General features: G+C 38.4%; 2 protein-coding genes and 1 pseudogene across 2 annotated transcripts in view; 2 read left to right on the forward strand and 1 right to left on the reverse strand.

Moving 5' to 3' along the window:
- Positions 1 to 15,718, forward strand: part of ARHGAP18 (Rho GTPase activating protein 18) — a 174,219-nt gene that overhangs the window by 119,293 nt on the left and 39,208 nt on the right. The window contains exons 7-8 of the mRNA XM_036767994.1: positions 1,624 to 1,715; positions 9,209 to 9,286. Coding sequence (XP_036623889.1) covers positions 1,624 to 1,715; positions 9,209 to 9,286 — 170 coding nt within the window. The remainder of the gene's footprint in view (positions 1 to 1,623; positions 1,716 to 9,208; positions 9,287 to 15,718) is intronic.
- LOC118857312 lies at positions 5,735 to 7,317 on the reverse strand (annotated as a pseudogene).
- Positions 10,701 to 11,036, forward strand: LOC118857313 (cytochrome b-c1 complex subunit 7-like). The gene has a single exon (XM_036767995.1). The coding sequence runs from the start codon at positions 10,701 to 10,703 to the stop codon at positions 11,034 to 11,036; it is 336 nt and encodes a 111-aa protein (XP_036623890.1).

Raw genomic sequence — 15,718 nt, forward strand, 5'->3', positions numbered from 1 at the left:
AGGACTAGGATTTGAGTGAAAGCTCTGCTACTTAAATGGCTAGTCATTTAACTCTTGAATCTCATTTTTTCCCATCTGTGAAATGGGGATTAATAATATTTGTAAAAGGTGGTCGTGAGGTTCCCAAGAGAGGATGCATATAGTGCTTTATAAACTATGATTCAGTAGAATGGCCTTGTATTTATTTTGTACGTATTCATATATGTGTATGCTAGGGCTCTTCCCCCAGTAGAATGTAAATTCCTTGAGGCTGGTCAATGAGCTAGCATTTATTATATACTATGTGCCAGGTACTTTGCTAGAGAGACAAAGGAAGGAAAAAGCCAGTCCCAGTTCTAAGGAGCTCAAGGAGCTGGAATGATTCGGGGTGGGGGGGGCGGTAATAGCCTTGGGTACAATTGGGGGGTGTGGATAAAAATTAGGGGTAAGTAGAAGCATAAGGAAAAAAGAGAAGAAAAGAAAATTTTGGAAAACTGTTCATACATGTTTCATTTGTCGTGTAACAGTTAAAGTCATAGCAATTACATTGTTTTCCAAATAAACACATAAAATGCAAGTTATAACCAGTCAGTGTCTACTGACAGGTCTTAACAAGCAAGTGTTGGTAGGTGAGCATGTTGCGTGGAAATCCAGCATGCATTGACAGGAATATGTGCATATAATGACTTGTTTAAAATATGTGATGCAATATTGTATCATCAAAATTTAAATGCAAGAAAACCCCCACAAATTTACAATAAATTATTAAATTTAAAATGCATCATTTAAAATAATATTTGATATTTTTTTGAAATGATGCAAACTTAGAAAAAAAAATTAAAGGGTTAAAGAAAGATTTCCAGGGGGGCACTGAGTAATTTTTTTAAGGCGGGCGGTAGGCCAAATAAGTTTGGGAACCTCTGGTGGAGGGGGAATGTTTCATTTCTGTCTGTGTACTCTCACCACATAGCATAGTACCTGGTACATAGTAGGTACTCAATAAATGTTTCTTGATGGAAAATTCAGTTTCTCTCTTCGGATACAATTTTTTTTTCAACAAATAGAAGTGCCATTAAATAGTTAATTTTTTTAAACCTCAGTTTAAGGAAAGTTTTGCTAATGTTTTTCTGTATTAGATCCTTTTAGAGATATGAAGCAGCAGCAGTTCTTTTCAACGATGTGATGATTGATAGCATAGTTAAATAAACTTCTTGAGTTTTTTTTACCCTGATCTTTTTAAAGTTCCATACATCTTTTCCAAGTTCTTCGCCTTACATTATATTTTCTGAAAAGAAGATTTGCTGAATAAGGTCATACTGCCAACTGATTTCTGAAAAAGCAGATGGTCCCTTTATATTATTTCATTCATTATAGCATTCTGAATTCTGATCTATGCTAAAATAGAAGTTCCCCTCTCTTGTGGGAGAAGATATGAAAGGATATTTGCCTTTTGCCAGAGTATTTAGTTTGATTACACTTAGTAACCTGATTGCATATATTCATTCCGCTCTGCCATACTGAATATGAGGTCAGGGGCTCCAAATGTGCAAGGAAAGCTTATGGCTTTGAAATCATCTCTTTCTATCCCTATTTTCATACTTTGAAATAGATGTGAAATGTTCTATTTTCTTTTGCTTTGTGCAGACTCCGGTCTTTTTGGTGTTCCCCTGTCAGTATTGCTAGAGCAGGATCAGAAGAGAGTCCCAGGGACGAGGATACCCTTGATCTTTCAAAAAGTGAGTAGACAACGAGTAAGTCAGCTGGGTTTGGGAATAGTGAATTCTGAAGATTGATGTCTTTGGCATTAATATTCTTATAATGGAGTCTCCTGAATTGTCACGTCTTTACACTTGGTACAGTAATCATTTCAGTTTCAAGGGTTGATGGCATATATTTCACGGAGTTGCTTTTTGTGGGATTAAGACTGAATAATAATTACTTGACTAACTTTAGATATTACTGAATTGATTGCTTTTATTTGACTGACACTTCAGTTCCTTATAACACAGTTGAACAGGGGTTCTGGCTTAGGGGATCTATGAACTTGATTCAGAAAAAAAAACTATTTCTTTATTTTTATATACTTCTAACTGAAATTTAGCATTTTTCCTTAAATTATGATTTTCTAAAGAATATTATTTTGAAAAGAGGTCCATAAGCATCAGTGCCAAAAGAGATCCATGACATACACAAACAAAAAAGATTAAGAATCCTTGCAGTAGTAGGGAATGTTCATAAATTGGTTAGGAATTTTACAATTCTTCCTCTAAAAATCCTATCCTGGTACCTTGTCATGGCATGGCAGTAACTTTGGATTACCAAAAATTGTTACTGGTGGTATGTGACCTGGCAGGTTCTACCAGACTAGAGAGATTTTGAGCTTCTCAGTGCCAGAGGGTATGCTCTGAGTGATACATCACCAAGAACTGGACCAGCAAATGATGGCTTTGGCTGCAGAAATTCATTTATCTTCCAACAACTGACTAAGGTGTGATAGAGTTGTGGTCTTCGTTGGTGGAAGAAGTTATCACATGGATGAAATCATAGCTATTGAAGTTCTGATTGTAAACTGTATTTTACCTTTGTGAATATTTTGTCTGTATGCATTTCCTAAGCTGTTGTGTTTACTCTATGTCGGATTTAATTTAGCAGGTTCTTCTTCTAAAGTAGAACTCGGCAACCATTCTCTAATTTTATCAAGTCAGCAATATATTCCACTTTCAATTCACGTGTCAGTTATCCAGGGAAATCAAAACATCTGAAAGCAGCCTCTCTTCCCTTCCACTAGTTTTTACACACTCAGAAACTGCTTATTAAGTTTAATACCAACTTAAACAATGCAGAGCTGTATGTTATTGCGTTTCCCTACTGTGCCAAACATTGGACCTTGAACATCGGTGTTCAGTAAACATTTGAGTGAGTGGACAACAAAGGAGAGTAGATCTGCTACAGAATACTAATGCATTCCAGAACCAACCATGAATGATTTCTGGATTATCCATCCCATGTCTGCCCTCTGTTTGGCTTTTAAAGCCCTTCACAACCTGGTCCCTTCCCACTCTTCCTGCATTCTGTGACACTGGCCTTCTTGCTGATTCTCCCACACAGTACACTATCTCCCACTCTGAGTGTTTTCACTGGCTATCCCCCATACCTGGAACACTCTTCCTCCTTTCTACCCACTAGCTTCTCTGCCTTCTTTCAAATATCAGCTAAAGTCCCATCTTTTGTAAGAACATTTCCCAGTATTTCTTAATTTTAATGCCTTCCCCCTGAGAATCTCTCCAATTTATCCTGTATAGATCTTGTTTGTACATAATTGCTTGCCGTTGTCTCCCCCATTAGGCTTAAGCACCTTGAGAACTGGGAATACTCTGCCTTTCTTTGTATCCCCAACCCATAGCATGGTGCCTAGTACATAGTAGATACTTAATAACTGCTAATTGACTCTACAGCTAGTCCTACATTTTGTTAAATTCAAATCACAATGGATTAAGCACTTGATTGTATATAGGTTCTAGATAGCCTCTTTTATCTTCAAAGTGTCATTTTTTTGGGTCACTACCTGTTTTTCCCAAAAGTTTAATTTAGAAAGTTGAAATAATGCAATTTTAAAATACCAACAGTATTCTAATCTACTCTTCTGCGTACCAGAAGAATCACAGTTTATGTGGATCACTTAATTCCAGCTTTTACTCTGAATTTTGAGCCTCAGTTCTGTTAGTGTCTGATGATATATGGTTGTACAAAATCTCAACCTGGCTCTTGAGAAAGTGCATTTTGTCCTCTGTGAGTTCCTACCACCGGTCATTCTCTAGTACCCTTACTCATATATAAATATTGTGAACTTCAACCATTGGTTGCACACTTTACTTTTCTCATCTGTTCTACGCTATTTGTTGACTCATTTTATGATGAGGTACTGAGTTCTGGGGGGAGTAGTAGCTGCCAATTGCAATTAAAGATGAGTACAGGGAAGCTATAGGGATGGATGCTAGACAAGTAAATATAATCCTTTCCTTGGCAAAGAGGAGAGAAAGCTATTGTTGACCATTTAAAGAGCTCTTTTTTCCACGCCCACATTTCATTCACTGTTTTATTTAGATAAATAGATATTGACTGTTGTCTTGTGGATTTGAAAGCTATATGGCTCTTAGAGTTTGAAAGGACCTGATTGTCTTTTGGTACAACCTCTAATCCAATCCAGTATTCCTATATAATGTCCCTAACTTGGTGTTCTAGTATCTACTTGGATACTTCTAGTGATAGAGATTTTAATACCCTAAAGGGTTTCAATTCCTCCAAGGGGAGGTGCAGTGTTAGAAAATTTTCCCTTCATTGAGCTGAAATCTGCCCATCCATTGACCTTATAGCTTCCACCCACTGGAATTTGTTCTTTAACCTGAAGCCATATGGAGTAAGTCTAATTCTTCATCTATCTGACAGTCCTAAAAATGTTTGAAGGAAAATGTCATATTCCACATAGATCTTCTTGGATAAAATATTTTTTATTCCTTTAGTGGTACCTAATATGACATGGATCCATGATCTTTTATCATACTCATTACCTTCTCTAGATTAATGCTTGCTTGTCAGTGTTCCTAAAACCTGGCACATGGAACTGAACATAATTCCAGATATATTCTGTCCAGTGAAATATTAAGAGGGTGTATTCCCAACTTTCATTATAGACCTGGGATTCTTAACCTCTTTTTGTATCCTGAATCCCTTTGGCAGTCTGGGGAAGCATAAGGGCCCCTTCTCAGAATGTTTTTAAATTCATAAAATAAAATAAATATGATTATAAAATAAACCCATTATGGTGAAGTATAGTTAATACCCCAGGGTTAAGAATCCCTGAAACCATTTGTTTCTAATCTGGTCTAGATTTTTGCCTTTTTAAAAATCAAGTTCACATTCTTGTAGCTAGTATTTGAAAGTATGACTATCCAAAATTTTTAGGTCTTTTTTATTTGAATTTCAATACATTCCAGTTTAGCTTTAGTTCATAATTTTTAAATTTTTGTACAGATTTTGTAACGTAACTACAAGATTTTATACTTAACCTCCTTTGAACCTTTTCTAAGAATGAGGAAATCCTTCTGGCCTTTTAACACTTCATTCAATCTGTATATGCTCTTGTCCGTGTTAACTATTTTCTTCCTTGTGGAAGAATGACTACAGGGACTGAGACGCAGCAAACCTGTCATGATAGAAAAGTTAGATATTTCTTCCCAATTGAATTCTAGTTGGATATACACAATGGGAAAATAAATTCTCTTTCTTGGGCAGAAATGCTTTAGTGAAAACACCCATTTGAAAGTTTCCAAGCTTCTAAAGCATTTATATCAGTAAATTCTATTTAATTATTTTATCCTTATGTACAGGAAAGTACCTTTAAGTTACTTTTTTTTGAGAGAACCACTACGTTTATTTAGAGTATATTGGTATAGTATTCATATTACATACATTTTTATCAAGAAGATTGGTTTAAAAAATAAGGCTACATATATCCGTTGTGGTTAGGACCATATACTATCTATCAATCATATTGAAACTTAGCAATAAGAGTCATGTCCTTCAAGAAAACTAGTTCAAATGGTTCATTTATACATTTATTCATCTATTTATCTGTCTATTTATTTATTTTAACTAAAACAGTGGCATTTAATGGGACCTGGGGGCATGGTTACAATTATACAAAACAAGTATAAAGAGCCTGGCAAAAAAATGGTCCAAAGATGCTTGAGCTAGGCTAATATGGCCTCTTCTGTCTGTCCTGTCTGTTTTCATCCCTTGAAACAATCTTTCCAGGTCCAAAGCCATCTATGTCCCTTCCACCCTGGACCCTGCAGGATTACCCATCATCCCTGCCTCTACTTTGGTATCCTCCACAGTCATAGCCACCTCTGCCACCTCTCTGAGCCTCTTTAAAATTATGCCCCTATATGATAGCTTCCAGGTCCCGCAGGTTTAGGTGCCTTACACTGATTATGCTCATTTCTCTTTTTTCTTTTTTTTTTTGGAGGGGGGAAGGCAGGGCAATTGGGATTAAGTGACTTGCCCAAGGTCACACAGCTAGTAAGTGTGTCAAGTGTCTGAGGCTGGATTTGAACTTGGGTCCTCCTGACTCCAGGGCTGGTGCTCTACCCACTGTACCACCTAGCTGCCCTGATTGTTCTCATTTCTCCAAGAAAAGTTCATGTTCTCACATGTGGGGTTAGGATATTTCAAGTCTCCAACTTGCTGCTGCCTTTCACCACCACCCCCTTCACTGGGGAATCCTCTTTGGCTGCCACCACCACTGCCTTATCTCCAAAGCCTCCATGGGTCCTCCATGCCCATGGCCACCATGGCCATTGACATGTCCTCTGTTGAAGTCTGTTCTTTGAATTGCAAAGGAGACTTTAATGGGTTTTCCAGAAAATTCTTTGCCATCAAACCAGTCAATGGCTGTTTTGGAAGAGGGAGATCATCAAATGATACTGTCACCTTTCCTTCTTAGTAGTCTTAATGCCACAGACTCAAGGGTAAAATTCTCATCTGATCTCTAGATGAAAATGGCATTATTATCAGAATTATCCTGTTCAGAGTCATGGAGTGATCCTTCATCCTGAAGTCCACCAAATTTATTGAAGCTACCATGGTCACTTTCATCTATGCCACCTCTGCCTTCACAGCCTCAGCCACCACTGCTATGGTTGTAGCTACTGCAGTTACTGCCTCTGTCACCTCCATCACCCCAACCTCTGCCCCAGTGGTCCTTCTGGCTTCCCCCATAGCTGCTGCTGCTACCACTTCCACTCTGATCCTGATTGCCATAGCTACCACTGTTATTTCCAACACTCATAGATGACTGATCTTGGCCATAGCTACATCCACCACGCCCTCCACTCCCCCCACTGCTGCTGTTATACTGATTCTGGCCCTAGCCTTGTAGGGATTGTAAAAGCTTTGTTGTTGTCCACCATAGCCAGAGTGCTTACCATAGCTCCCACTCTAAGGCTGTCCATAGCTACTTCCCTGGGAGCTGTTAACATAGTTCCCTGAAGTGCTGCTGGGTGTAGCCAGGTTGGGATGAATGTTGACCATAAGAAAGTTGGGAATTCTGGCTGCTGCCATAGCCACTGGCTGAACCATATCCTTGGGAAATTGACTGGGTACGATAGCCTGTCTTCTGGGTTTGTCCATAGGAGGAGAACCATAGCTTCTCTGACCATACCCTGAGGTATCAGCTGATGGGCCATAGGGCTGACTGCTCTGTTGGGAATAGGCTGGGTAAAGTAAGCCCCATATCCTTGTGTGGCTGGCTGGCTGAGTCCACTTGTCAGAGGCCATGTCTGAGCAGGTGCACACCGGCTGCCAAGCAACAGAGAATAACAGACAGCTGACTACCAACGCCTCAAGGACTCCAAATGGTTTTTTCATAAACACTTTCCTGATCCCCCTCAGCTGCTAGTGCCACCTCCCAAGAAAAACCTACCGTCTCTTTATTTTGTACATATTATGCATTTACTTATGGATGTACATATATTTCTCTCTCTTACATACATATGCACGCCTCTCCTGTGGGAATGTAAACTCCATGACCATTTCACTTTTGTTATTGTATGCCCAACTCTGAGACTAGTCAGTGCTTGGCATGTAGTAAGCACTTAGTGAATACTTTTTGATTGTGTGTGTGTGCTCTTCTTAGGTATAATACCAGAGTCACCCTTACTTTCCTTCCTCATCTTCCCTCCCTTCTCTTTCTCTTCTCCCTCCCTCCCCTCTCCTTTCCCTCTGTCCACATAGGGAATCATACCCTGACCTGCAGGTGCTCTGCCCAAAAGAATGCAAATTCCTAGTATCTTGGGGTCTACTGGCTAGATTTCTTTTTTAAGGACCATGCCTCACACCCACATCACACTGGCTCTCTTTGATTGGCCAACAATAAGTCTCAGCCCAAGCTTCACTTGGTCATTGAGTCCTGATGGCTCCCAATGAGTGTAAAAAGCAATTGTTTCTGTTTTGGCCAGAAGCCCTGAAGGTCTTACCTTCCCAGATTGGTTTTTTCCTTTTTTTTTTTTTTTTTGACTAGGTAAAAGAGGCCATTCTTTGCCTCGTTTCTTATCTAGCCTTAATCACTGAATGGGTGTTGCCTCAATCATATTGAGACCTAGGAAAGACCTTAACTTAAAAAGGCCAAGGTCTCCCATTGCATGGGGGCCATCTCCAGTTGTCCTGATTTATATCTTGCCACTGGACCCAGATGGCTCTGGAGGAGAGAGTGAGGCTGGTGACTTTGCACAGCCCTCCCTCACTTAAATCCAGTTCACTTGCAAATCACCTTCCTTATGTCATTCATGGTCTTTTTTCAATAATCAAGGAAAACAACAACATCAAACTACAATAACCAGCATAACTCAAGAAATTGAATTGAATTTTTACTTATCCTTTCAAGCCAAACTCCATGAAATGTTCCTTGATCTCTCCTTCTCTCACCATTTATAATTATTTTATTCCTCAAACCTTAGCTACTTATGACTGTTCTGCTCTTTTCTGAGGCCCTAGTCAGATTATTATGTTTTGTCTGTGTTTATTCCTTATCCTCCACTAGCCTGTAAACTCTACCAAGTTTCGGTTTTTGTCTTATTAAATTTTGCATCTTCTCTGTTTGCCTAGTATGGTGCTCCATAATCACTATTTAATATATATGTTTGTAGCCTGAATGAATGAATCCATATTAGACATCTAGAGGTGTGTGTATTTTAATGAACATTTGCCAACAGAAAGTCTCTTGAAAACTTGTAAAATGTGTCTTTGAACAAAGTGAAAATGAGATGCAAATGTGCAAATATCAGAATGCAAAAGATTGATTAGATCACAGAGTCCAGGCTCCTGCAAAAGCAGGAGAAACAATTATTTTTGGAGCTTTTAAAATGAGCATCCTCATTCTCTACTTGTTTGCAATAACACAGCTGTTGTGTGAAATCACATAGTTTTTCTTATTTTTTGTAACTAAGGCAGTATGAAGAGAGCCATCTTTTTTCTTGAGTGCAACATGAAATTAATTATGTTTTCAAGTTCTTGAGCTTGTTTATTAGAAGGCAGTAATGCAATGGCAGCTAATCACAGAATGCGTACCTGAATATGGTGTAATCAATTTCAGTCATTTATATGTAAAATAGATATGATATTCTTGACAGTTATATTTCTAAATATTAATATCTAATTTTTTTCTGTACAGTTGATTTCTCGAATAGAAGAGGGAGGATTAGAAACTGAAGGGCTTTTACGGATACCTGGAGCTGCAGTAAGGATAAAGGTACTAACTGATTGAATATACTTATGAATAGATTTAATATGAAATTACCACTTTGAGTAATAATAACTTTATTATTTGATTCCTTTGTGACAATAAAAATCTTTCCACAAGAATTAAAATAAGTATTCATTTCAAGTTCCTTTAGCTCTTGATTCTGTCTGAATTTTTGAAAAAATGAGAGTAATACTTTAAAATTAATAAATTAGCCGTTATTTCACAAAAATGAAATAGAAACTTAACAAGCCCTTCTCTCTGGGAAGCAGAGCACTTAGGAGTCACTTAGTTAATTGTGTACTTACCTACTGTTCTGTGGCGTGATGATACGTTGGGCTTGAGTTAAGTGCTACCAGTTAGATTCATATTGAGGAAGATTCCCTTCCATCATTGACTCGAAATATCTAGCAGAACAGTAACCTTGCCATTGGCAACAAATCATTAGCCTGTAGTCTGTTCTACTGACAAAATGTACATTGTCCCAACCTCTAATTACTAGCAGTCCTGTGTTTTCCTTTTCTGATTTCACATTTTCTGCCACTACAATTTTAGTCAGTCTTGGCTTTGAGCAAAATTGTGAGGTAGATGAAGTTTGTCTTCTGAGAGCTTCCCTCCCAAACCTATGCCCCTGCAAAGTCCACTTCTGACTACGTTCAGGATGGGTGCTTTTATACAATATTTAAGAAACAGTCTAAAAATTGACCCAAGAAAGGCATTGTGGTAAACAGAAAGAACACTACTTTAGGCACTAGGGCATCTGGGTTTGAATATTAGTTTATTTATTTTGGAGGGGAGAAGGCAGGGCAATTAGGGCTAAGTGACTTGCCCAAGGTCACACACTAGTTATGTGTCAAGTGTCTGAGGTCAGATTTGAACTCAGGCCCTCCTGACTCCAGGGCCAGTTCTCTACTCACTGCACCACCTAGCTGCCCCTTGGATTCTATTAGTGATAAATTATGTGGCCTTTGGCAAATTGCTTAATATCTCAGCCTCAGTTGCCTTAGCTGTGTTTTGCATTAATTATTTCTTCATTCTCACAGCAATCTTGGGAAATAGGGAGTGTAAATGTTATCCCCATTTGTAAAAAGAGGAAAGAAAGTGCTTACATAACTGAAGTCACTTGTCCAGGATTGCATAGCTAATGAGTGTCAAGAGCTGGGATTCCAACCCAGACCTCTCAGTGGACAATATCAGGTAATATAATGCCACTGGGTTGAAGAGCTCTTTTTTTTTGGAGGTTTGTCGTTTTCGGCATTCCCTGAAATCAGATTGGTGGTTTACAAATTAAGCTGGCTATCTCCATTGCTAAGATAATTATATTCTTCTACCTATACCAACTGCTATGAAAACCACATAAAACTGGGAGAGAGTATCCTCTAGAACTTACCACCAGGCAAAGCCCTGGTCTCTCAAGATCTAGATGGCAAGGCCGGCACCTACTGTAGCATCAAACCGATGGCTCCAGAGTCTTCGAAAGTGGTATTACAGTGCTGTAGGATTCAACAAACTTGGGTTAATGTGTGATAATACACTTTATGAAGATGAAGATGTTAAAGAGGCCATAAGGAGGCTTCCAGAGAATCTGTATAATGAGCAAATGTTTCATATCAAGAGAGCTCTTGACCTGACCATGAGGCTGCAGACCTTGCCTAAAAATCAGTGGACAAAATATGAAGAGGACAAATTATACCTTCAGCCATATCTGCAGGAGGTTATACAGGGAAGAAAAGAGAGAGAAGAATGGGATAAGAAATAATCACGTCAAAAGAATCCATCAATACATTAGTCTTCAAAATGTTTTAAATAAGCACGGTTGTGCAAAATATGAGGTTAGCTAACCGTTTGTAACTGTGTGCTGTACATTTATTTAATTTAAATAAATGACTATCATAGGAACTTTTGAATTAGGGGAAAAAAAACCTGGGAGAGAAAAGAGTGGGCTTTCTTCAAGGTCTGGTGCTAGACCCTGAATTCCTGGATTAGTGTTTATTTTGATGGTTCTTCAGGAAGCGGATCAGTGACAGGGCCTCACAAGTTGAATTTGGTCAGTCAACAAGTATTAATTAAGCACCAGCTATGAGCCAAGCCCTGGAGGTGCAGATATAAAAGGGGAAACCTGTATGCTATGGGGAGAGGGAGGGGAGAGTATTTTATTCATATATATATATGTGTATATATATATATATGTATGTATGTATTTCATATATATGTGTGTATTTCACATATATATGTATTTCATATATATATATATATACACATACATTTACACACACATAATTGGTAAGTCATTTTTCAATCATATCTGACTCTTCATGACTCCATTTGGGATTTTCTTGGCAAAGATACTGGAGTGGTTTGCCATTTCCTTCTCCAGTTCATTTTCCATATGAGGAAACTGAGGCAAACAGGGTTAAGTGACTTGCCCAAAGTCACACAGCTAGCAAGAGTCTGAGGCCAGATTTGAACTCTGGAAAATGACTCTTCCTGATTCCAGGTCTGGCACTTCATCCACTGTGCCACCTAGCTCTCCCATATAATTAATATCAGGCAATTAAAAAAAGTTAGTTAAGAAAGGCTTCGTCAAGACAGGGGTATTGGTGCTGCATTCTGAAGAAGAGAAATATTCTCTAAAGTGCAGGGAGGTGAGGCAGAAGTGTGTTCAAGTCTTGGGGCCAGCTGGTGCAGTGACCCAGAAATGGCAGATGGCTTGAGTACTGTGTATGAGGATCACCGAGAACAGGCCACTCTGCTGCAACAGTGAAGATTCCAGTCCCTAAATCTTGAGCTAGGGTGCTTCTAGGCTGAGAGCCAGAGTCCAGATACATTTTAGAAAGGTTTTCTGTGAATTCTTAGCTGCAGATGCATTTCATTGATTTATTTTGACTTGTTTCCTCATTTTAGAACATTCCCTTCTGCCAGTTTGGCACTTCCCAAGTCACATCGTGATCTCTGCTGTTGTATTTTTTTTTAGGCTTGCTCCTAGCTAATCACACAGTCACTTAATGTACTTATCCGCTACTCCCAGCCTTTCTCTTCTGAAGCTTTATCCAACCTCTGCAAATGATTTGGGAGCTGTATATATTTAAACAAATTGTCGTTGTCCCACACTTGTTAAGCACTAATGCAAGTTCCTCCACCTGGCAAGTGACACACTTAGAGTGATTCTGAGATCAGTTCAAGTCCTGTTGAGAAATGCATTTGTTTAATAGAAACACTCCCTCAGAAACAGGTAATGTGTGTGTATGTTATCTCTTCATACAGCAGTATGGTGCCTTCCTTCGCTATTCACAATGCATCAGTGCCCACACTGATAAAGAGTGATTGCCAACTAACAGCAGCATGATAAGGGAGCATTTGCTTCAGTGCAGAACACTGCATCTAAGGTGTGATTCCTAGGAGAGGAAATCTGTCAAAAGGACAATCTAAACCAAGTGTAATTTCCAGAAAGGCCAATTAAATGGATTCAGCTGGCTCAACCCATCCACCCAGCCTCTTGTCACAAACCAAATTATGCAGCAGCTGGTCTTTTGTAAATATATGAAGATAGGATGCTAAGTGCTTAGTTGATTTTTTTTTCCTTCAACTTCTAACTGAAATGATTTGCTAGCCTCACTTGTTTCTTGTTTCGCGCCCCCCCCCACTCTTCTGAGTGAGGCTTTCTTTTTGAGAAATATTAAATTAGCATCAAGGAAAATAATTCTGTACTATAAGTAGCTTTGGGTCCATTTCGATGAAGTTACAAAGCTGGTAGATAAAAGGAATACTGTAGAAATGATTACCCTAGATTTTTAGCAAAGTGTTTGATCTCTCTTCCTCTTCTTGTGGATAGCATGAAGAAACTAGATGTTAGTAAAACTATGTAGCTTTTCAATTGGTTGAAGAATTGACTCAGATAGCAGATGGCAATAATCATTGGAAGATTCTCCCTGGTGTATCACCACAGAGATATGAATGACCTCTCATGGATCACCCTAGGGTGTTTAGCCCTTTAGTATTTAACAATTTTTTTTTAATCAGTGGCTTGTGTAAAGGCAGAGGTGGCATGCTTAGGACATTTGTAGATGATACATAGCTGGGAAGGATAGATAACACATTGGTTGGCAGAGTCAAGATCCAAGACATCCCGATAGCCTGGAACTTTGGACTGACTTTAATAAGAGTCAATTTAATTAGGACTAACTAGGTTCAAGAAGTGAATTTTGAATACAAAATGGCTAGATGGCAATTTTTCTGAAAAAAAGATGAGATTTTAATGAGACTTGGAGCATAATACAAGTCAGCACTGTCTGATATTGTAGACATAAAAGCTAATGTAGTCTTGGATTGAGGGTGTCCAGAGTGGGGGAGGAAATGATGGTCCCGTTGTACTCTGTTCAGGACAGAACACTTCTATAGCATCGTATTCAGTTCTGACTGCCACATTTTAAGAAGGGTATTGGTGACATCCACAAGACATAACCAGGGTGGTAAAGTGCCTCAATGTCACACCGTATGTCGATTCATTGAAGGAACTGGATCTGTTTAAACTGGAGAAGAACGGACTTAGAAGAGATATAACTGTGTTAAGATATTTAAAGGATTGTCACTTGAAAAAAATGGTTGAACTTTTTTTTGCTTGATCTCTCTTTCTCTTTTTTTTTGAGGCAATTGGGGTTAAGTGATTTGCCCAGGGTCACACAGCTGTAAGTATCTGAGGTGGGACCTAAACTCAGGTCCTGCACCACTTAGCTGTCCCTGCTTGATATCTCAAAAGTAGGAGCAATGGGAGAAAATTTCAAGGAGTCAAGGCTAGATTTTAAGAGACCATTTCCTAATGTTAGAGCTATTCAAAAGTAGACTGATCTCTCCCTTTTCTACATTCCTCCAAGTAAGGGCTGGTTGACCAGTTTTTAGACATGTTTTAAAGAGGATTCCTGTTTAGGTACTTGTTAGATTAAATGCCCTCTGGGGTCTCTTCTAACTCTGAGCTTCTGTATATTGCTTAAAGTAATGGAAAGAAGATGCAGAGATATCTGATGACTTTTTGTGGTCATATATGTTAAACATTTTCTGTCTTAACTGGGTTCATGGCTTGGTGACCAAAAAAAAAGTCAATTAACAAGCATTCATTAAGTAACTTTTATGTGCCAACACCATGATAGGTGCTAGGGATCCAAATATATAGAATGAGACAATCCTTATTTTCAAGGAATTTATGTAGTCCTTTCTTGTTCAGTTTTCAATTCTTTGTGACCCTATTTGGGGTTATCTTGGCAAAGATACTGGAGTGTTTTACCATTGCTTTCTCCAACTCACTTATTTTAACTCATTTTACAGATGAGGAAACTGAGGCAAACAGAATTACATGACTTACCCAGGGTCATACCGCTAATAAATGGCAGAGTTCAGATTTGAACTCAGGTCCTCCTAACTTCAGGCCCATCCACTGTGCCACCTAGCTGCCCTACATATTCCCCTTAGGAACTTGGTATTCTAAGAAATATATTTCCTTAGGAGCTTGGTATTCTAAGAATATATTGTTATTCTAGAATATATTGACATTTTAGTATATATTCCCTTAGGATCTTGTACTCCATGAAGGTGGTAGCTGTTGAAATGAGTAGATTTATTATTAGTGGTATTATTAATAGTTATAAAGCAAAGTTTCAAAATAGTGTGCTTAGTTAATTTCATCAATGGCTTTGGAATAATTCATCTAATTTGTTCTCTTACTATTTGGAATTAAATAATTAGAACCAATAATAGATGGCTTATGGTTCAGATCTTTTGTCACCTACCACCTAAGACATTTAAACCAGTTAAATGGATGTGCTTTATAAAATCTCATTTGTCACATTATTTAGTTTTCCATTTATCTCTGCTGAACATTCACCTGCCTCCTGTACTTTTAGCCGTAAAACTTGACTATGAAATCCAGTTATATGCAGACTTTCTTTATAGTTTCAAAATGATATTATCTTAAAGACCTGTATTTTCATTATTTCAAAATTGTCCTGCATTTTGTGATTTTATCAGGATGGAGAAGTCCTTGGTGAGGAAACACTATCTCTCAATAAAGATGGGTACCCATTCACCGCCTTATACTTGTAGTATTACCCAGAACACTCCAAGGAAGTGACTTGCCCAGGTTCACATAGCAGTGAATGTCTGAGGCAATACTTGAATATAGATCTTACTGACTTTAAGGCTGGCTCACACTACATTACTCTCTACTGCCTCTCCTTTACGTATTTTCCAGTGAATAATTTTTTTCATGAGCACTTATAGGAGCTTAGAAAATGACCCTAAAGTTTAAAGACTTTCATATTTTTCTGAGCAGGATCCTGGCTACTTGCCATTTTTGAAGATCCCAGTAAAAATCCCCATTTTTGCCTTTGTTGGAAGTGTGTTTAGCCAGTCAACAAACATTTATTAATAGCTTACTGGGTGCCAGGCACT

Source organism: Trichosurus vulpecula, chromosome 7 (assembly GCF_011100635.1).
Source record: "Trichosurus vulpecula isolate mTriVul1 chromosome 7, mTriVul1.pri, whole genome shotgun sequence".
Lineage (NCBI taxonomy): Eukaryota > Metazoa > Chordata > Mammalia > Diprotodontia > Phalangeridae > Trichosurus > Trichosurus vulpecula.

What these genes read in the sequence shown, in the direction of transcription:
- LOC118857313 (XM_036767995.1), top strand. Translation starts at nt 10,701, where the DNA reads ATGGCAAGGCCGGCACCTACTGTAGCATCAAACCGATGGCTCCAGAGT.